Source organism: Camelus bactrianus, chromosome 16, assembly GCF_048773025.1.
Source record: "Camelus bactrianus isolate YW-2024 breed Bactrian camel chromosome 16, ASM4877302v1, whole genome shotgun sequence".
NCBI lineage: Eukaryota > Metazoa > Chordata > Mammalia > Artiodactyla > Camelidae > Camelus > Camelus bactrianus.
Window position 1 is genome coordinate 30,382,247 of NC_133554.1, and position 21,245 is coordinate 30,403,491.

Consider the following 21,245-nt stretch of genomic DNA (forward strand, 5'->3'; position numbering starts at 1 on the left):
TTTTGAACAGTTCACCTTGGTTATAGTCATTGTCCTCTGGGCCTCAACCCATGTAATCATTTTGCCAACAAGGCCAAGACTGTTCCCACTTCATACCTTAGCACCTTCCTACATTTTTACAGCTGTCAAAGAAAGTTATTTTCACATCTAAAAACTCTAAAATAGAGACTTAATTCTTTAACTTTGCCCTCCCTCCCCCACCAAAAAAAAAAAAAAGCCACTGAAGAAGAAATATTTCTCTTTTCAACTTCTGAAGTTGTTCCTCATTCATAGTTGGATTCAGAATAAATCTTAGTCAAAGCATACCAGTAAATTGGAGTGAAGTCATTTCCAAATGAAATGAATTTTAAATGACACAGTCAAATATATTAAGGATTAAGTTCTTTCAAGTGAAATAACTCCAAGTGTGCAAGAATGAAGTTAGCCAAACACTAGGCTAAGACTCAGGATAAAACATGAAGAAGATATAATCCTCACCTAAGAGGTTTACAGTCTAGGATAATCTATCATGTGTACAGAAACACAAAGGGATAATGTATAAACATAATGTATAGATGTTGAACAAAATTATTTAAAATTTACACACAGGCATTAGAGTTGGAAAGTATACATTTCGGCACAAAAGTGGTTCCAAGTTCAAAAATTCAAGTTAATCATATTACCATAAAACGTGATCATATCACTAAGTCACAGTTCTAAATTTGGCACATGACTTCTGACTCTGTAAGCAAGTAACAGTCTGTTTTCATTTCTAATGCAATAAAACGGGATCACTCTGTCTTAGAGAGATGCTGCTGTGAGTGACTAATAATTTATAATCATAACATCAAGTTCCTGTGTGGGAAGTGCAAGTTTAACTAGTACTTTATAAAATCTCTGTAGATGAGGTCACATGTCCAAAAATATAGCTAGAAATACATTTGCCTACATGTTCGCAGGATTACATATGTAATATCACTCCTTATAAACCATGAAGATATCTGGGTCTCAGCCGGTACACTGAGAAATGAAATTCAAGGAGGAAGCTTTTTTGAAAAGGAAAGAGTTAATTAAACTCCTGATTGATATGCAGGGCAGAAACCCAGTCTCACGATCTGGGGGTCAGAGTGAACCTTGTTCCTTTTGTTTTCACGGTAGGCAGGTTTGTGTGTCTATAGAAGGCACTGCAGACCCAGTGCCTTCTCCTGGTTGTGTGGCCTTGAACAAGTCAGTTAACATCTGGCCCTCAGACTGCTTATCTTTAAAATGGGGTAAAAGTATCCACTTTAAGAGGTAGCCACAACCCAATGTCCAGAACACAGTAAGCACACAATAACCACTAATGAGTCCAGCAAGGACAGGCTCAGAGAAAACGCTTGTAACACAGATTAAAGGAATCCTTGGGGGGGGGGGGGGATAAATCTCCATATGAGGCTGAGACCCCTGTAAATTTGCATTCTCTCAAGAAATGAAACCAATGGACGGATTACGGCCCTTCTCTTCAAGCTAAATCTGCATTAGATTTCTGCATCCTTTCTATATCTATTGTGAATGAGAATATGTAATTTCTGCATTATCACTTGCTTAAAACCCCTTTACCTAGGAATCCTACTTGCTTTCTCTTTGCAATGTGTATAGGTTGGGGAGGAAATATGTCCCTTGGCATACGTCTCTTCTATAAAAAGGTAGAAGAGAGGTGTAGTCAAATTTCACCTTGGATTCACCATTCCTGACCCTAGGAAAGTGATAAAAAGGATCACAAGGTTCTTCCATTTGTCAGAATTGATACTGGGTATTCCCTATACAGGTCAGACATGGGCTTCAGACAGAACCCCCTCTGCAACTGCCCCCAAATCACCAGTGGGTAATCCTGGTTCTGGTTGTTCACAGGACTGTGCATAGGACTATTCACAGAATTGAAGAACCTCGCCCTCAGGGAGGCTAGAGTCAGAGCAGATAATATCTGGATATTTGTGGGGAGGAGTTGAGGATTGATTGAGCACTGATGCAATTTCAGTATCAAAAAAATTAATTGTTTTTTGATACACTAGCAATGCTGGGGGTAGAGTAATGACTGATCAGACAAGGCTCCTGATTTCATGAAGTTTACTAAGGTCAATTTTTATGTAAAAGGAAGATCTGCTGAACGTACTGTAATATTCTACTTAAAAATAACAATTTTCAGAGTTTAAGAGGTCTTCTTGCAAGATCAGAAAAAAAAAAGGAAATCATACAACAACATAATGACAAAGTTTTTAAATTCCCGAAAATTCAAATTCCAGTATCAATCTGGAAAGTACATTTGTTTCCCACCCTCCAGCAGAGCATTTCACAAATGCTTCTGAAACTACATTCCACTAGATGATAGACTGGATCATGATCGGATGGTTTACATCGTGTTTTCTAAAGGAAATAAACAGGAAATATGAGTGAGGAACTTCAAGAAGGCAGACTTAGAAAGGAGTATTGATTAATTTAACTATTCAGCACTCACTCATGGCTTTCCCACTGTGCATAAGACAACTGGGCAGTGCTGAGAATACAAGCAATAGAATAATTTGGGTAAGAAAAATTCCTTATGACAACCTATCTGCACTCCACCCAGATTTCTTCTTCCTATAACAAATGTGTGATGGGAACAATTATTCAATTATTTCTACACCAATGAATTGTCCATATGCATAAATCATTTTCTTGTTGAGCTGGCAAAAAAAAAAAAAAAAAAAAAGATGGGGAGGGGGGCACTATATTCTGAATGGAGAGAGTGAACTTTTCAACTGCCAACACCCATTCCACGACCTATAAAAGGTAACCTTCCTGCCTTGCTGACACTGCTTCCTCTCAAGTTGTGGTCACCCTCCCTAGGCTGTGGATCTCTCCAGTATCACCATGGCACTCTCCGTGCGAACCTCTGGACTGCCCCAGCGGCTCTCTTCCCAGAGCGGGACACTGGGCAGAGCCAGGGGCATGTCTTCCTCCAGCATCGGAAGCAGCTATGCGGGAAGCGCCTTTGGCTTTGGAGGCAGCTATGCGGGTGGCTTTTCTGCTGCCTCCATGTTTGGTTCTAGTTCTGGCTTGGGTGGTGGCTCTGCCAGTTCCTTTGCAGGAGGAATGGGCACTGGTTACGGGGGAGCCATGGGAGGTAGCTTTGGGGCCCTGGGGATCGCATTTGGGGGAAGCCCAGGAGGTGGGTCTCTTGGCATCCTCTCGGGCAACGATGGAGGCCTTCTTTCTGGATCAGAAAAGGAAACTATGAAAAATCTTAACGACAGATTGGCGTCCTACCTGGATAAGGTTCGAGCTCTAGAAGAGGCGAACACCGAGCTAGAAAACAAAATTCGAGAATGGTACGAAACCCGAGGATCTGGGGCTGGAGACCCCAGGTCACAGAATGATTACAGTAAATACTATCCATTGATTGAAGACCTCAGGAATAAGGTAACAATATGGTTTTTTGCAGGGGCTTTGGGAATTATTTTTCACTTTTCTTTTCTGCTGTTTCAATATTTTACAGTGATAAATCACCAAAAACTCAGCTATCTTTCAATTCAACTGTATTTGAAGTAATTTCTCATCTCAAGATACCTAGTTTCATTTTAACATTTACCATAAAGTGACGGTATCTCCACTACTTCTTCTGTAGGAAGTGTATGTTTCTTAATTTTTAAATAATATTTTATAAATATATTTCTTTCAAAAATCAATGACTCTTCCAAATTTCAAATGTCTTGAATTTCTTTCAAAAAGTCAAACGGCCTTAAACTCCTAGTAAAATACCATTTTAACATCACCTAACATTTTTTTCCTGTCAAAAATATATTTGCAAAACACTGGTCTCTCACAACCTTGCTTCCCTTGTTTTGCCAGATCATTTCTGCCAGCATTGCAAACGCCCAGCTCATCCTGCAGATCGACAATGCAAGACTAGCTGCTGAAGACTTCAGGATGAAGTGAGTAGAAAAGACTAGCGATGACTGACATGTCCCAGTGTCTCTTCTTCTTCTCCATTTTCTTACTCTCATTGATGGCAACTGTTTCAACCCTTCTGTAGGTCACATGCTCCACGCATTTAATGTTTCGGAAAATTCACATTGAGCCTCCAAGAAAGTAACTAGATTCAAGCGCAATTCACATTACATGTCCTTAATTAGAAGTTGTTTAAACCCAGGGCTGTGGATTACCATATTTGACATTTACTATTGACTCATGATGTGACATGATAATTCTACCAATGTTCTAAACCTCCATCTTTCATGTATCAAAATGAATTAATAATGTTCTCACCCGGGAGTTAAACGAAATGATCTTTTTTCTCATTCCATACAACTAAAATATTAACCATGCACTTATTTTTAAATTCCCTCCTCTTTGCCCATATTCCACCCTCCCAGACATAAGGAAGAAATACTAATGTTCATTTTGCTCCACAAAATTTCCACTCAGGATGTGGTAGTGGTGAGGAACCTGAACCTGTAAAATCTTGATACAAGCTACTAAAGGCGTATTGATGTTTTAAATTAAATCATGAATAAAACTTAAGCAAGATGACTCATTATCGTTTTATTTTCAACTGCTTTTAGGATTCTATCAGAAACTCTACTTAGAGAGGGGCTACTGTTGTCCGTAGTCAGAGCAGCCAGCCAGAAGGGAATTTGTAGCCTGGGATGCAGTGCTATTGGGGATCACTGCTGGTAGAAAAATATCATTTCATAATTTTTCCACTTCTCTCTAATTGAGTAGTAAACTACCATGAAAAAAAAAAAAGAAAAAGTTAGAAAAACAAAAACAGCATGCATACATCACAAGGCTGCCAGATTTATGCAGGGGGTCTTCATCAAATGGGTGTGTTGATCCCCTAAACTGTTCTGCACTTGGCTTTCAGATATGAGAATGAGCTGGCCCTGTGCCAGAACGTGGAAGCTGACATCAACGGCCTGCGCAGGGTGCTGGACGAGATGACCCTGGCCAGAGCCGACCTGGAGATGCAGATAGAGAATCTCCAGGAGGAGTTGGCCTATCTGAAGAAGAACCATGAGGAGGTGAGGCCAGAAAGCACAGCTCTCTAAGCTGCTTTTTGCTCCCAGACTCAAAAATCGCGATTTTAAATTTACAAATCCAGAGTTTGAAGAGATATGGATGATACATTACCTCCCTGTTAATATTACCATTTGTTTTGAGTATGTGTGTGTGTCTGTGTGTGTGTGTGCGCACGCACACGTGATCGTTATGGTGGTGGTGGTATTGATGGTGGCTCCTATACATTAGAGGCACTTCCTGATTTTGTTGTTTTCATCAATAGGTAAGGATAATCATAATTTTAATAGTCCTGATACAGCGACTTTTTTAATATAGTATTTCTGAAGTTCAAAAAAAAGGTCTACCAATAATACATAATGTTATATATGCTAGAGACACTGGTTATACCCATGTAATACATACACAGAACTCTGATCTGCTGTAATGTATACCAGGAGCTGGTGTACAGAAGGGACATTTATGAAGCATAACGCTGGCAATTGGCTTTTAAACAGCTTTCTACTGGAAATCAATGACTATGGTACAAACGGTGTACAAGCCTATGTACTGTCTGCAGCCCTTGCTTGGGCAGCTGTAGTTGAAACCCCCCGGGGTACCGTTTCCACCAGGCCTTCCCTTTTTGTAAAGGTCCTGGATCCCCAAGAAGCAGGGCCAGCTCATCCCTTCGGCATGGTGGGCACTGCGCGGTGATTTTGAAAATCAGAAGAAAAACATGAACTTCAAGGTTAAAAATGTTTGAAGATACTGTGTTAATGTTTATCTTTATGCCAATGCAGTCGTAAAATATGTTGCCTATTTTTTATGGAGGAAGTGTCCCACGAAAGTCATAACGGGCCCCCGCTCCCTCCTCTCTCACTCGTTGTCCCCCAGGAGCTCCAAAGCTTCCATGCAGGAGGCCCAGGCCAGGTCAGCGTAGAAATGGACGCTGCCCCAGGAGTGGACCTCACCAGGCTCCTCAACGACATGCGGGCACAGTATGAAGCCATCGCTGAGCAGAACCGGAAGGACGCGGAAGCCTGGTTCATCGAAAAGGTAGGACACCACTAACAAAAACACAAGGCTTTGATACGTTCACATTAAAGACCGACGAGGGGAGAGCAGGGCTCACCCCTAGTCCCCTCGCCCGTCTTTACTGCGGCAGAGCGGGGAGCTCAGGAAGGAGATCAGCACCAACACGGAGCAGCTTCAGTCCAGCAAGAGCGAGGTCACCGACCTGCGGCGCGCGCTTCAAAACCTGGAGATCGAGCTCCAGTCCCAGCTCGCCATGGTAGGGCGCCCGCAGAAAGACGCGGCTTCCTTTCGACTTTGCAAAGAAAATGTTGCATCCAAATTAGTAAGACCACTGGCTGCCTTCCGCATTTCGGTCCCCTCCATTGTTACGTCTGTGTCATTCCCCTCCCACGTGCAGAAGAAATCCCTGGAGGACTCGTTGGCCGAAACCGAGGGCGACTACTGCGGCCAGCTGTCCCAGGTGCAGCAGCTCATCGGCAGCCTGGAGGAGCAGCTGCTGCAGATGCGCGCCGACGCCGACCGCCAGAACGCCGACTACCAGCGGCTGCTGAACGTCAAGACCCGCCTGGAGCTGGAGATCGAGACCTACCGCCGCCTGCTGGACGGCGAAGCCCAAGGGTGAGAATCACTGAGGCTGAAAATAACCGCAATGGCTGACCGACAGGGGGCACCCGACGCAGTTTGGGGGCAGTAAAAGGAAGGATTCTGTAGCAGACAGAAAATAACACATGTAGGAAAGACATGCCTTAGATTTATTAAACGCTCCATTAACCAAGTGTTGTCACCCATTACCTTCCTTGATAAAAGTTCATAGAATGCTGAGCTGAACAACGGCACCACAGAGAGGCATACTGAGGCTCAGTACTAGAAAAAACAACCGCTCCAGTTCTGGTATCAGTGCCCCTCGCTAAAAATGACACATCAAACAACAGCCACCCAGCCACCTTAGGCCTACTGCAGCAAACTTTCCAAAAGTAACAGCAGCCTGGACTAGTGGGAAGAATTCAGGACTATAAATCGGGAAACCAGCTCTTCCATTAATTGCCAGTTTGCTTCACTTTAAGAGCCCTTTTTAGGCAGGGTTTGAAAACAAAGGTGCACCGCACCAAATGATTACCCTCAAGGTGCATCATTCAATCATTCTTAATCAAAATATTTGGAATACCTTCTCTAATCGGCCCTTTTTTGGGGGGTTGTTTTTTTTTTTAAGCTCAAATAGCAAACTCCTTATTCCCTCTCATTCCAGAAAGCATCATGCAATATCCTCTCCTTTGTTTTCTTACAGTGACTCTTTGGATGAAAGTTCATACGTGATGACAGCCTCCAAATCTCAAGCACCATCAACTGATTCCTCTAAAGGTATGCTGATTCCCACTTAGAATAAGTCAAGATCACAGTTATTAATTACTAAAACTATAAGATCTCATTGAATATTGCAATGTTATTAACAATTTAAATTTAAAGTATATCTGTATTCTGAGCCAAGGGAAAAAACATTTATGCATTCCTGCAGAAAAATGAGTAGTCCGTACAGTGTTAAAACTTTTGGCAAGCTCAGGAAGGGAAAAAAATTACTCTATCAAGAGGTATTATGAGAATCATAAACACTTTTTCCGCGTTTAAAAAGAAATATATTTTCATTTGTGCAGAAGACAACACTGAATACATTTCATTAAATAAAATACGATTTTTAGAATGCAAAAGTCACTTCTAAAAGTTTAAATTCGATGGACTGTATCCATCAATACCTAATTTAGAAGCTTAATTAAACAACCAACTTTAGATGAATATTTGAAACACTAACTTTTGCTCCTCTTTGTTCCATTTTTATCTTTAGACCCCACCAAAGCCCGAAAAATCAAGACAATCGTGCAGGAGGTGGTGAATGGTGAAGTGGTCTCATCCCAAGTTCAGGAAATTGAAGAACTAATGTAAAGTTTCACAAGATCTGCCCCATGATTAGTTCCTTAGGAACAAGAAAGTTACAAGTAGAAATTATTCCTTTTAGAGTAAGATGATATATTAGTTTAATCTCCACTTCTGTTTATTTCATTTTCTCTGGACTCTCCATTCACTTTGAGTATTTTTTGCCCTTCTGAAACAAAATTCAATTACAAGTCATTGTGGCCATGTTGGTCTAATAAATCAAAATTGCCTTTCATCTTTCTGGACCTGGAGTAGTCTTTTAATAAACTTTCTTCTAGTGATCTGGAACATGTTTTTAATCACAAGACTTTGATCAAGTAGTACTGTTTTAATAAAGCTAATTTTAATAAAAGATGAACAGTAATGATGTGAAATGTGTACTTTCTTGAATCCAACAATAGTGTCAAGGGTGTAGAGGGAAGTTTGTGAAATACTAATAATTAAGTAGATAAACACTGGGATAAAGATATTGGGGCTGGAGATTAAGTTAAGATTGTTTTAGAAGTTTTGTCCTTTTTACATCAGCCCATCAAGGTTACAAAAAAATTATATTGTCCACTACAAGGGATAACATTTGTCTGATTCATTTTCTACCACCTTCTTTCATTCAGTCCAGAAACACTTATTGAACCCCCATAGGGTGCCAGACTGAGACTCCAAGACGAATAAGATATGGTCCTTGCCTGGAGGAGCTCACAACTGAGGACAGAGGAAGACGTCTACCGGGAACGGTGATACAGCGAGATAGGGCAAACAGACGTTCAAAGGACACTTGGAGGAAGAAGTGAACCGGTCAGGAGACAATCAAATGCTTCATACAGAAATCATCCAGGCAGAGAAGGGAGAAAGGGAATCGAGGAAGCACATGTGAAAGGACACAGGGGCGTGAACAAACATTGCTTTGATGGCCTCTCTCCTATCTGGCACCAGTGAGGCCCAGGGTGGGGTTTCTATTGGGGTGGGTCAGACCCACAAGTCAAGTCAGTAACAGATGTCATATTCTGGGTTGGGGCAGAAGGTGGCAAAAGTCTAAGCCTGAGCAGACGGTGATTCAATCTGGGTTGCCAAATTCAAAACCCTAAAAGGAAAACAGGAGCAAGATTTAACAATTAAGAGCCTGGGCTCTGGAGCCAGACTGGGTTCAAATCCTGGCTCTAATACTTAATCGCAACTTAACCTCTTGTGTGCCTCAGTTTCCTGATCTTTAAAGTGGGGTGGGTTTTGTGAAGATTAAACAAGGTAACATACATGAAACAGGAGGGACAATCCCTGGCACCTAGCAAGTACTCAGTATTTGCCTCCTATTATTATTTCCTGTGTGGAACCAAAACATTACGGAGAAACCGGGGGAATTGATGAGCGAGCAGTGTCAAAAGGAGCAGAAGGGAGAGGGGCGAGTCATGCAAGCCTGGAGGAACTGCAGCGCTTGGGTGCAAAAGACCCCGGAAGGTCATTATGTCGTTTCAAGCTGACTAGCTTCCATATACAGCTTTGTGAAGTCACACTCCCTTTTAAATTTGCTAGGGCTCTCACTAGTTGTACACCTGAAGCTAATATGTCAATTATACCTCAATGAAGTACATAAATAAACTGTCTATGTATTGATTACTTCTTGTGGTAGCCTCCAACATGGCCCCAATAATCCTCTGCCCCTGAGCACTGTCCCCTCCCACAATGAACAAAGTAGACTTAGTGAAGAAGTGACAGTGTGTGACTTCCAAAGTTAGGTCACAAAAGCATTTCCATCTTGCTTGGTTTCTTGGATTGCTCAATCTGGGGGAAGTTAGCTGATTATAAGATTATACTATGAGGGGAAAAAAAATCTACCTGAAATTTTATAAAATTTCCCACTGAAGCACCCATAGCTAGCATCTCATGGAGCCAGCAACTCCAAAAATCATAGTCCTGTTCTCATAGTATCTTAGTCACAATATCCTATAGTCTTCAGTCAGCAAAAGGAGCATTAGACTTCTTATTATTTAAGTTCATTTTACCCTACTTTTACCGCCAAGAAAGGCACTTGGCACAGAATCCTTATCACAAAATTTCAGCCCTCACCCACTAGACCAGAAGCCCTAATTCAACACAAACATGAAAGGTCCTTTTGGACTCAGCAGTTAATGAGTTACAGAAGTGAGAGGTCTGTCTTTAAAGAGAATAACTCATAAGAAAAAAGCTCAAGCACCAGATCAGACAAAAGACAAGCATATTATTTATGATTATTTTAAAATCTAAAATTTTACTAATTTAAATTTTTACTTTTACATACATTTGTTGTGTGTACAGGCAAGAGGAAGGTCTGGAAAGCACTGTGTATACTACACTATACTGTGTATAGTAGTTATCTCTTGGGGATTAGCAAAGGTTTTGAAGAATATTTCATTTTTTCTTTTGTGCATTTTTTTAAATGCTTAACCAACAGCAGGTATAACTCTACTAATGGGGGGGGGGGTGAATTTTAGTTATCCGGAACAAATGGGTTTGCAAGTAGATCACAGTAGGAAGGGAACCATCTAGAAAACAACCACGGGTTGCCAAAGCAGTCACTCCTTTGGGCTTTGTAAGAGTGCCACCTACTGGAATCTCAGAAAATGAATTTTTAAAAAAATTAATCCTGCTCTTCAAACCACTTGAGATGTTTGATACTAGAAAGGTTTTTTTGGTTTTGGGGTGGAGTTTTTTGTTTGTTTGTTTTAAGAAAGAGAGAAAGAAAAGGAACAAAAAAAGAGGAAACTTGTTTAAAAGCATGAACTTAATAAATTAAAGCTTTCTTATTTAAATAATAAGTGGTATCAGTTTCCAGAAAGTCCTCCAGTAAGGAGGCAAGTTCTATAAGGCATACAATAAAAAAGAAAGCTAGTAGTTATTTAGAGTTTAGAGAACCAGACAGCCAATATGAAATACCCAGGCTCTTAAAAATATACTCAAACATCAAATGAAAAACGTATTCATATACCTAAGTAATTTAGTGGTTTTTTTAATGGGGTAGTAAATGTTTCTTCAATGTTGGTATTGGATCTAAGATTTAAATGTCACTTTTCAGTATTAGTATCATAAACTCAAAGTTAAACCAAAAAACATTAGTGTCCTAATTAAATGTGTCCTCGTTATCACTACAACTTTTTAATAAAAGCTATGGCTGCAACATCCAGCGATATTCTTACAAAAGGATATTTTACGACCAGAATTCACAGTTGAAAAACAATTACCTGGTGAATAGTTAAATTATGGTATATCCATACAACCTAACAATAAATAAAGGTGGAACTACTGACACAAAAACACCATGGATGATGATTGGGACATTGTGTTGTACACCAGAGACTGACACATTGTAACTGACTGTACTTCAATATAAATAAATAAATAAATAAATAAATAAATAGGTAGGTAGGTAGGTAGGTAGGTAGATAGATAGATAGATAGATAAAGATAATCAAATGTTAAAAAAAAAACCACCATGGATGAATTTCAAGACCATTATGCTGAACAAAAGAAACCAGACACAGCAGAATACATACTGTATGATTCCATTTATATGAAAGTCTAAACAAAATGTAATCCATAGTAACAGAAAACAGATCAATGTTGCTGGTGCTGAAATGGATAGTGGGGTGGCAACGAACTAGTCATAAGAGAATATCTAAGACTGAAGAAAATGTTCTATATCTTGATTATGCTGACTGTCAAAACTCTTCTAAGTGTACACTTAAAATGGGTACATTTTATTGTATAGAAATCACATCTCAATAAAGCTGGTTGTTAAATAATTATAGTAAGTTGACAGTCTGTCTTCATGCCGATGCTGTGTAAAAGCATGAAGAGGCTGTGTTAGCATAATCAATGATGTGCTAGGGCAGGTTTGCACCTGCTCTTAAGTGCTGATTGATAAATGTTCAGGAATTTTTTCAAGCTGGCTATTAAGCCACTGTTAACTTGAAACTGGCCATGATGGGAATATCTCCACTACTGACCGTGAAGAGCTGGTTTCTACCACTGAGCACAGTAGTTAAGGACAGATGCAGAGGCTGATGGCCTGGGTTTGGGCTCCAGCTCTGCCACATTCCACTGGTTTTATTTACCCCTCCGTTCTTCAGTTCTTTGATCTGTAAAAATCAAGATAACTACCCACCTGACACAACTGTTACAAGGACTCAGTGAGTCAATACACATATAGCACATAATAAGCACTAAATGCTGTTATTATTACAAGAAGAAAGTCACTCTACAACTAAAGAAATTAATGAATTTGCAGATTTCCTCCCAGACCCCTAGACATTTATTCTTTTCCTTCTTATTCACGCAAACTCCCAAATAATTCCAATCTCAAAAAAGAAATGTGCAATTTTCTTTTTCACCTGAAATATTTCTCCTTAGCTGATTCCAAAGAGGTCAGATTTTCTCAAGTGACATATTGGGATAATAATATTTATACCCCCTGTATCACAAGCTGTTGTGAGCATCAAAAAGGCCAATTTCTGAGAAAGAGTTTTGTGAGCTGCAAAGCACGTTACAAGTGTAAGATGCCAGTGTTTTTTGTTTGTTGGTTGGTTTGTTTTGTTTTGTTTTTTTAATGCCGCTGCTAACACTGAAGGTGAGGATTCTACAAATAAATGTAACGTACGGAAAACAGGTTGAGGAAAACCTTAGGGCACATAGGGATCATCACTCACAATTTAAGGGTGGTTTTTTTTTTCCTTTAACAAGCATGGTATAACTTTTAGCAAAACCCTGAGTAAATGCAATACTTTACACACATGCAATAGACTACAAAATTCAGAGTAAATATTTAAACTTAAAAAAAAAAAATTTAATGGAGGTGCTGGGGATTGAACCCAGGACCTCGTGCAAGCACTCCACCACTGAGCTATACCCACCTCCTTTTAAACTTTATAGAATGCAAATACACAGCCATCAGGCCTTTTAGAAACAATGTCTGCACTCAGGTCTTCCTTCAAATTAAATTAACTATGGATTTTTAGCTGCTAAAAGATGGCAGTGTTAATGTTTCACTATGCATATAATCTTAAAGAAATGCAATTTTTTTTCAAAACCATGGAAACAGAACTTAGAAGCAGACTCAAATAAACCATACTAATGAAACAGTCCACAGAGAGGTAGTGGGGTCTAATAGATAGAAACTAGATGGTACTTCATTCAGTGAGTCATTATCTTACTCAGACCAAGTTACTCAACTTGAGATGATTCACCTTCACAAAAAACAGTAATAACATCACGTTTAATCACATTAGCCTAGCATTTTGGAATTCTCATGAAAATCACCATAAACACAGGGTATTATGAACTTAGCTGGTCAAAATATATTCATTGTAGTTATCAGCTTGAAACCACCTCCTAAAATTACATACACGCACAATTTCTGCTAAGGAAAGTGTCCACTCTGAAATAGTTCACATCTTTTAAAATAGCATGGAATTTTTTTCATCACTTAAGGCTGCTATTTCACATTTCAAATGAACAGAGCTGCCAATATAACTTTTTTAACCACTGAAGTGTAATTTTTAGTTTTTTTAAACAACATTCAGTTGCTGTATTTATGAATACATGTGGGGCATCACATATTTATTTACTTGTATATTCATTCATTCAACAAATACTTATTTAGCACCAATTATAGGTAAGTCTACATAGTCTAGTGAAAATAACCTCAGTTTTTATGAACTGAAAGTAAATGCATGCTAGTTTCATATATTATTTTTCTTTGTTGCTTTTTTTAACATTTTTTATTGTTATAATCATTTTACAATGTTGTGCCAAATTCCAGTGTAGAGCACAATTTTTCAGTTATACATGAACATACACATATTCACTGTCACATTGTTTTTCGCTGTGAGCTACCACAAGATCTTGTACATATTTCCCTGTGCTATACAGTATAATCTTGTTTATTCTGCATATGCTTGTCAGTATCTACAAATTTTGAACTCCCAGTCTGTCCCTTCCCATCCCCCTCCCCCTTGGCAACCACAAGTTTGTATTCTATGTCTATGAGGCTGTTTCTGTTTTGTATTTATGTCCTGCAAATGGAACGAAGTTAAGTCATCATCATTTTTAATCGGCAAAAGTGACACTGCCCCCCACACAGTATACACTGATTATTTAACAAAGGTGCGAGAGGCTTAGTCACCTCCTTCTGGAAGATATGACACCTCCTCATTCATATTTACGGGTTTGGTGAGTTTTAAAAGGAGGAAGCCATACTGTTGAACAGATAAATGAGGGCATATTTTTAAATTTTGATATTCTTAAGTACTTAATTACATTTTATGTTACATATTTCATGGTGTACAAGTAACTCCAAGGTACTTAAAGACGTTTTCACTGGACACTCATTTTAAAAAACCTCATGTGCTGATTCTGGATGACAGAGCAATTCTGATGGTAAACCTCCCTATCTTATCTAATAAGTGACTGAGTAGACTGATAAATCGTAAGATAAATTTTCATCATTGTTTAAAAAAACAAACATATACAGCCTACTACCAGCATCTAATCAAGAGATAATCTTGTGACAAAAACTACAGCATCAGATCCAGACTAACACATAACTCACTGGACAGTGGTGTTAGAGATAAAACAGAACAATGAAGTCTAGTTTCCCTGTCTCATTAATTGGAGGCTGGGGCTAAGGAAAAGTCCTCCAGGAGGTGATGTGAAGGTGAGAGAATCTGATTCAATTCCCCACTGAAGCCTTCAGTGGAAGCTCTCTCTATCCTACGTGACGCTGGCAGGTGTTTTCACAGCTCACAGAGCTGGAAGGAGCAAGGAGGGAAGATGAGAACTGCTCTAGGGGAAGGTAGGTCTCAGCAGGGAGGAGAACCCAGTGAATGTTTTAGTCATCATTATCAGCATTATCTGTCACCTCCAGGACACACAGCAAACAGTTGCATGACAGAGATGATTTCTGAGGCGTTAAAGGACAATATAATAGTGTAATTCCCATAGCACAAAGCTAAAGCAGCAGGTTACACAATGATTTGTTGATTTATTAGCTGCATTTTCCAACACTGGCACTCTGAAAACTTACTCTTATGAAACTACACTCTAAAAATGTGTAATGTGCATCATAAAGCACTTGCTATATACAAATACATCCAAACATCTTATCATCATGATAACTGATCTCCATTTAGGATGTTTTAGGTCATTTAATTAATGTTTGCTTTGGTCAGAAAAAATCACCAAATAAGAAAGCACTATTTCAACAAACGTATGCGTCTCAAACGGAACTTAAGGTAAACAATCCAAATAAAGTTATTCCACCATCAATGTTGGCCTAACAATCCTTCAATTGTAGTTTCTTATTTTATTTTATTGAAGTATAGTTTACTTACAATGTTTGTGTATAGCCAAGTGATTCAGTTATTCATATAAATATATATTCTTTTTCAGATTCTTTTCCATTATAGGTTGTTATAAGATATTGAATATAGTCCCCTGTGCTATACAATAGGTCTTTGTTATGTATCTATTTTATATATAGTAGTGTGTATCTGTTAATCCCAAATTCCTTCCTGTAGCTTTTTAACTACGTCAAGCTCCATGTCTCCTGAATCCATCAATTTACTTATCCATTCCTTCAACAAGCAAATATAGGGTATAGAAAACAGGTTGAGGAAAACCTTCAGGCTCTTAAGGATTATTATTCACAATCTTAGGGGTTTTTGTCCTTTAACAAGCATAGTATAACTTTTAGCAAAATCCTGAGTAAATGCAATGCTTTATATACATGCAATAGACTGCAAAATTCACATTAAATACATAAAACTTATAAAATACAAACACATGGCCATCAATGCACAGTGGTTAAGCAGTGGCCATCACATAGGAGACACTAAGAGGATGCCTGAATATACTGAATTTGAATCTATTAATTTTGGTTACTTTATTTTTAAAAATGCATGAGTCACATGGAAATGAATTCACTTACTATATTCTCCTTAAATATTAATAAGGGAAATACGTTATCAGAAAACACCATTAAGGAATTGTTTGCATTTTACTGAATTACGCTCTCAGAGACTAAACCACCATTAAGAAGTTGTTTGCATTTCCATTGGATTCTATTAATATTTTCAGAAAACCTTCAAGATACTTGACACTCGGTGGATACATAAATTTTTTATCTAAAATAATACAACTCCTAACTTAACAATTTCACAAAGCATATGGGTATCAATCGTATTGCTCAATGCACTGTTTCTGATGACTCAGTAGAAAGCAATCTTCAGCTTCAATAAGCAGTCTTTTAATTCACGACTTTTTTTTTAAGCAAATTAACCCGAGGACTTCTTCCTATCCATCTAAAGAGTACTAGGAGTTGTTTTCACAAAACAGAGTAACTTGATTTCTATGAAGTGTTTATAAGAGGGGGCGGAGTGTCCTTTAATGTTTTATTTGTAGAAGCAACTTCAGAACCCTCTTATTCATGATTAGAGTATGCTTTGTACACAGGCAATCAATTAACTATGGATACAAACTGAGTCCTCTTGAAGCGACTGATTGAAGACTGGCTTTCCATGAAAAAAACTTTTTTTGAGTCTAGAATCTTAATACTCCTGGCAACCTAGAATGAAGTAGAACTTGCTTCCCCTTAGTTAACAAAAGTGTTCTATCTAAAATAGACTTTTCTCTCAATCAAATTAATATTTATTGGGCATTACAGAAACGACCGTGAGCAAACATAGACATTTATGCAAAACCTGAGGTATAAAGAGACCTGCCTATGAGAGAAAGTGCGATGAGGTGCCACAGAAGTCTGGAAGGGGGAGAGGATACACAGGACTGGGGCATGAGGACCAGGGCTGCTCTTATAGCAGAAGAAGTATTTGAGCAGAGCCTAGACAAGTATTTCTCTACATGCAGTGCTAAAAGGAAGTGGGCAGGCAGAAACGGGACCAAACAGCATCTCCCCTGGGGTGCTTTCCCACAAGACAAAGTGACCTTCTTCTGAGAACCCTATGTTCTTTGACCATGGTGGTCTGAACTTTATTTTTAGATGAGTTTGTGTGTCTGATTCCTCTTTAAAGGCAGGAACATGTATTATTGGTCATCCAGAAATAAACTCCCAGCACTTACTGCAATGTCTGGCAGAATGTAGGTATGCCAAAGACATGTTGGTTGAAGTGATGTTCAGAAAAATCACACTCAGTTTACACATTGTCAAAATGATTGAAAAATTCAGGGGGAAGTACTGGATAACATCCAATTAAACCTATTAACCAAGTCCACCATTTGACATAGTTGAAAATAAAAGCATATGTTGACTGAATATTTCATTTGGCACCAATTACGCTGTTACAACAGTATGGCTTTAGTTTATGAGTCTCTCAAAATTCTCTAAGCTGGAAATAATAATACAGTGTGTTTAAATCACTATATAAGAGCAAATGAGAACACAGAAAAATGGAAAAAACAATAGTGCAAAGTGCCCATTGATCAATCTTTGTGAGGAATAATGTCCTTCTCAGGACCTAATAGTTGAACAACCCAGAAGGAAAAAATATGAATTGTCAGGGAAAGCTGCTTAGAAGGAAATACAAATCCAATGTGTATTATTAGATTTTGCAATAGCTCATGTTGTAATATAGAAATGTGATTTTAATTGATGGAGGAAGATGATTATAGCTTAGGAGGCAACCAGTTAATCAGCACCATAATCAGAAATGTCTAAGTGACAAGCCTCAGTCCCACACCCAAGAAAAGAGAGTGAACCCAAAGAGTGAGTAAAGTAAGTTTCCATTAAAATGTGTTCAATACACCTGAAAGCAAGCTCTGAAACCAGGACAGGGGGAGAATTTTGTGTTACTAATGATTAGTTATTAAGCTTCAATAATTTCTATGGACTTAATAGGAAAATAAGAAATTCTGTGCTATATTATATCTTCAGAAGTAATATTATGATGGAGACTGATGCAGTGGAATAAAACACAGTTAGCATGCATTCCTTTAAAAAAAAAAATTCCTTGAACTCATACTAGAGACAGAAAAAAAAAAAAGGCCAAATAAATCCTGCAAATTTGGAAGTGATCTATGGCAACCTAATGACAATGGAAGTGTCATCTAAGGAACAACTAAATGAGGTGAGATTTAGAAGGGTACAGTATCCCTCTTCAAATGTTGAAAAGACTCCAAAGCTAAGCTCTACATGGCAAAATGCAAGCTATGTTGTGTGGCTGATTTCAGTTCAATATAAAGACAAGCTTTTTAGTAATCAGAGCAGCTCAAAATGGAATACCTTGTGAAACAATGAGCTTCCCTTCACTAAAAATATTCAAGTAGAGACTTGAGAGATTTGATAAGGGAATTCTGTTTGGTGCTAAATCTTTTTAACAAGAGAAGCAAGAAGGGAACTCATGTTAGTGAGTATCTACGACTTGCAAACTCTTCGCATGTGTTATCTGATATGGTAGTCTCAAACTTATCAATTGGATATGATTTCTCATGTGAGGATGTTAAATAACTTACCACACATCCCGTAAGAAGGAGAGCTAGGATTTAAAACCTGGTAATGACCTTGAAATTCCTTGCAAATTCTTTCCTGGTAGACATCGTGGCAGTGAATGTGTTAGTTGTCTAGATAATTCCATTCTGATAATTTCACTTCTTGGCTCCCTCAGTGTTCTCCTTTGTTCTGTTTCCAAAAAGCTCTAAAGAGTTCCAAAATCTACTTGCTTCTGTTTTCAAGTGCATGCTGCACCCAACAGTCTTGTCTTTGCTCCACCCTTGCTTCCCTCCTCACCATCCTTTTGTCTTTTACACCCACTCGGGAGGCTGTAGCAACACAAGACCCAGCTGTCCTCCCATCTCCATCCTTTCCTTCCCTATTGACATGGATTGGCTTCTGGGCCTGAAGTGTCCAGAAAATTCTTGCTTCCAGCTCTTTAAGAATCTTGTGGCAATGTCATGGACATTTTTCTAGACCTCATTCTGCCTGATCTCTGCAGAATTTGAAACTCAAGACCTGGAAGAACCTCTAAGAGGTTCTGGAAACTCCACCAGGTGAATTATTCATGCTTCAATTCATGCTGTGATTTCCTAAGGCTTTTCCAGCCTTCCAGATCACTCCTTATTCACTCCCTTTTCCAGGTACTTACTTTTTCTCTGTCCTAAGCCTAATTTTGAGGGTTTACTCACCATTCAATCTTAACCTTCGCTCTTTTTTACCTTAGAAAACTGTTGTTCTCAAGGCTTTGATTATCTCCTCAATATGGATGACCCCTAAGCCTTAAGCTGTTTCCCAAATTTTTGTATCAATTTCCTTTTTGAAGGAAATTAATGTTTTCCTTTAGTTTGTGCAAAGGGTTGTGTTACACTATTCACAAACTATACATAAATAATGAGAATCTGTATGTATTTTATTCAGTAGCTTTGAGAGAACTCACTCCCCAGTACTTATATGGTCTTCCCAGAACTTGAACAGCCAAATTTAAAGCCCCCGTCCCACATGACATCTCTGAACTGTTGATATCTTTGACTTCATTGACCATCCCATCTTCTTGAAACTCTCCTCTCCCTTGACATCCTTGAAACTTCTGTCTCCTGGTTTTTTCTTTTTCCTTTGTGACCTTTCAACCTCTTCTGTTTCTCCTTAAATGCTACAGTTCCTCAAGGTTTTATTCTTGGTCCTCATCTCTACCCATTCTTCCTAAGAAATCTCATCCTGTTCCATGATTGCTTTTTGTCACTGACTTCAAAATCTAGCCACAATTTCTGAATCCCAGAACAAACACTGCAAATGCCTATGGAATAGCTATACCTGGATGCTGACAGGTGCTTCAGCCCTAATCTTCGTTATCTTGAGCTCATTATCTTTCCTACAAAGCCTGCTCCTCCTCTGCATTCCTGTATTAGTTAATGGCACGCCCCAAAGTCCCCACAGACCCTTGCATATTCTTTCTCATCTCCCTGCCTCCAGTTTCCTTCAAGTTCATCTAGTACACTGCCAACAATGTTATCTTTCTAAAAATTAAGATCATATTCATCCCCTGTTTAGCAACCTTCAATGGTCCACCCCCTGGCTATGGGACCAAGTCCAAATTCCTTAAAATGGTATTAAAGGCCCTTCCCCAACGGGCCCCAGTTTTTCCAGTCTTATCTCTTGGCACTCACTCATACAAATTTTATGCCCCAGCCAAACCAAACTTCCCACAGTTTTTCAAGTATGTCATGCATGTTTACACCTCCTTTATATATGCTGGTCCCCCTGCCTAGAAAAAAATTTTCCCCACTCACTTTTTAAGACACTACTCAAATGGCATTTCCCAAGTCCTCCAAAAAACTAGTTTCTCTTTTTTGGTGCTTCATATACTTTATATAAATCTGTGTTATTAAGCTTTTCAACCTATTTTGTAATTATTACATCTCATCCTCTACTCTCCGCCTCCAAGATTTGTTTCTTTTAGAGCAAGGGCCACAGCTTACCTCTTTACATCTTCAGGAGCCCCGTAAAATTTTTAGTATGTAATATATAGTCAGTGAGTGACTACTGCGCAAAAACAGGGAAAGCAGAGCCAAGGCACTGCCCCTTCCCTGCAGGTGAGAAAAGAAGGCCTACAGACAAAAACAAGCAAAAAGCTTCCTAACGCAGCTGATCTGATAGTCAGACTGCATTCATTGAAAGAATACAAAAAAGTCCTTTCTCCAAAATTTTTATCACCACAGTGCCTGAAATTTCACTTAGGTAAAAGGTACATTTTTTAAATGTAAACAGTTTGGGTGAATACTTCTCCACCCCTACCCTGTCAGTGAGTAGCACCTTAGACTGAATTAGACTAACAGATGGCTACCCTCTTAACACCTGTTCCCATAACAGGCTGAAAAGTTTCAGAAGGGAAGAAGTTAGGGAAATGCAGCCCAGCAGGAGGGGAGAAACTCGACTGGGATGTGACTTCAGGGTACCAGGGAGCAACTTCAGCACACAGGATAGCTGCAGGAGGGGAGGGTTGCTGCAGAGAGGAAGAGGGCAGCCAAACAAAGGTCCTGATTCAATGCTGGAAACTCTGGTAGGTTCTGGTTCTTCTGCTCCTCCCCAGAGATGGGGAAATGCTCTCTCTCACACTCAGCAAAAGCAGCCCCACCTCTGCACACATACTTGGCTCTTCAAGGGAAGAACTCATCTTCCACTGTTACTTAACGCCTGCTAACTCTTGTAATTCACCAGTGTTCCCACCTACTGCCCCTGTTATCCTGCCTTTCATCTCGTGAGGTCAGGGAGAGAGAGGTGAGCTGGCTGCTGCAGTCCCAAGACACAGGCTGCCACGGAGGACCAG

The 21,245-nt window shown here is 39.2% G+C and overlaps 1 protein-coding gene and 1 long non-coding RNA gene across 2 annotated transcripts in view; one reads left to right on the plus strand and one right to left on the minus strand.

Annotated features, from left to right (window-relative positions):
- LOC105073222 (uncharacterized) overlaps positions 1-21,245 on the minus strand; it is a 113,399-nt gene that overhangs the window by 75,244 nt on the left and 16,910 nt on the right. The gene's annotated exons all lie outside the window — the stretch shown is intronic.
- KRT12 (keratin 12) lies at positions 2,854-8,934 on the plus strand. Its single transcript, XM_074342838.1, has 7 exons — positions 2,854-3,417; positions 3,847-3,929; positions 4,862-5,018; positions 5,887-6,048; positions 6,158-6,645; positions 7,313-7,386; positions 7,865-8,934. The coding sequence occupies exons 1-7, from the start codon at positions 2,869-2,871 to the stop codon at positions 7,960-7,962; spliced, it is 1,611 nt and encodes a 536-aa protein (XP_074198939.1). The 5' UTR covers positions 2,854-2,868; the 3' UTR covers positions 7,963-8,934.

Excerpts from the sequence above, each read along its gene's own strand:
- KRT12 (XM_074342838.1), top strand. The coding sequence starts at position 2,869 with ATGGCACTCTCCGTGCGAACCTCTGGACTGCCCCAGCGGCTCTCTTCC. Across the intron at positions 3,418-3,846 it reads TTGAAGACCTCAGGAATAAG|ATCATTTCTGCCAGCATTGC; the intron begins GTAACAATATGG and ends TTGTTTTGCCAG. Across the intron at positions 6,049-6,157 it reads AAGCCTGGTTCATCGAAAAG|AGCGGGGAGCTCAGGAAGGA; the intron begins GTAGGACACCAC and ends TTACTGCGGCAG.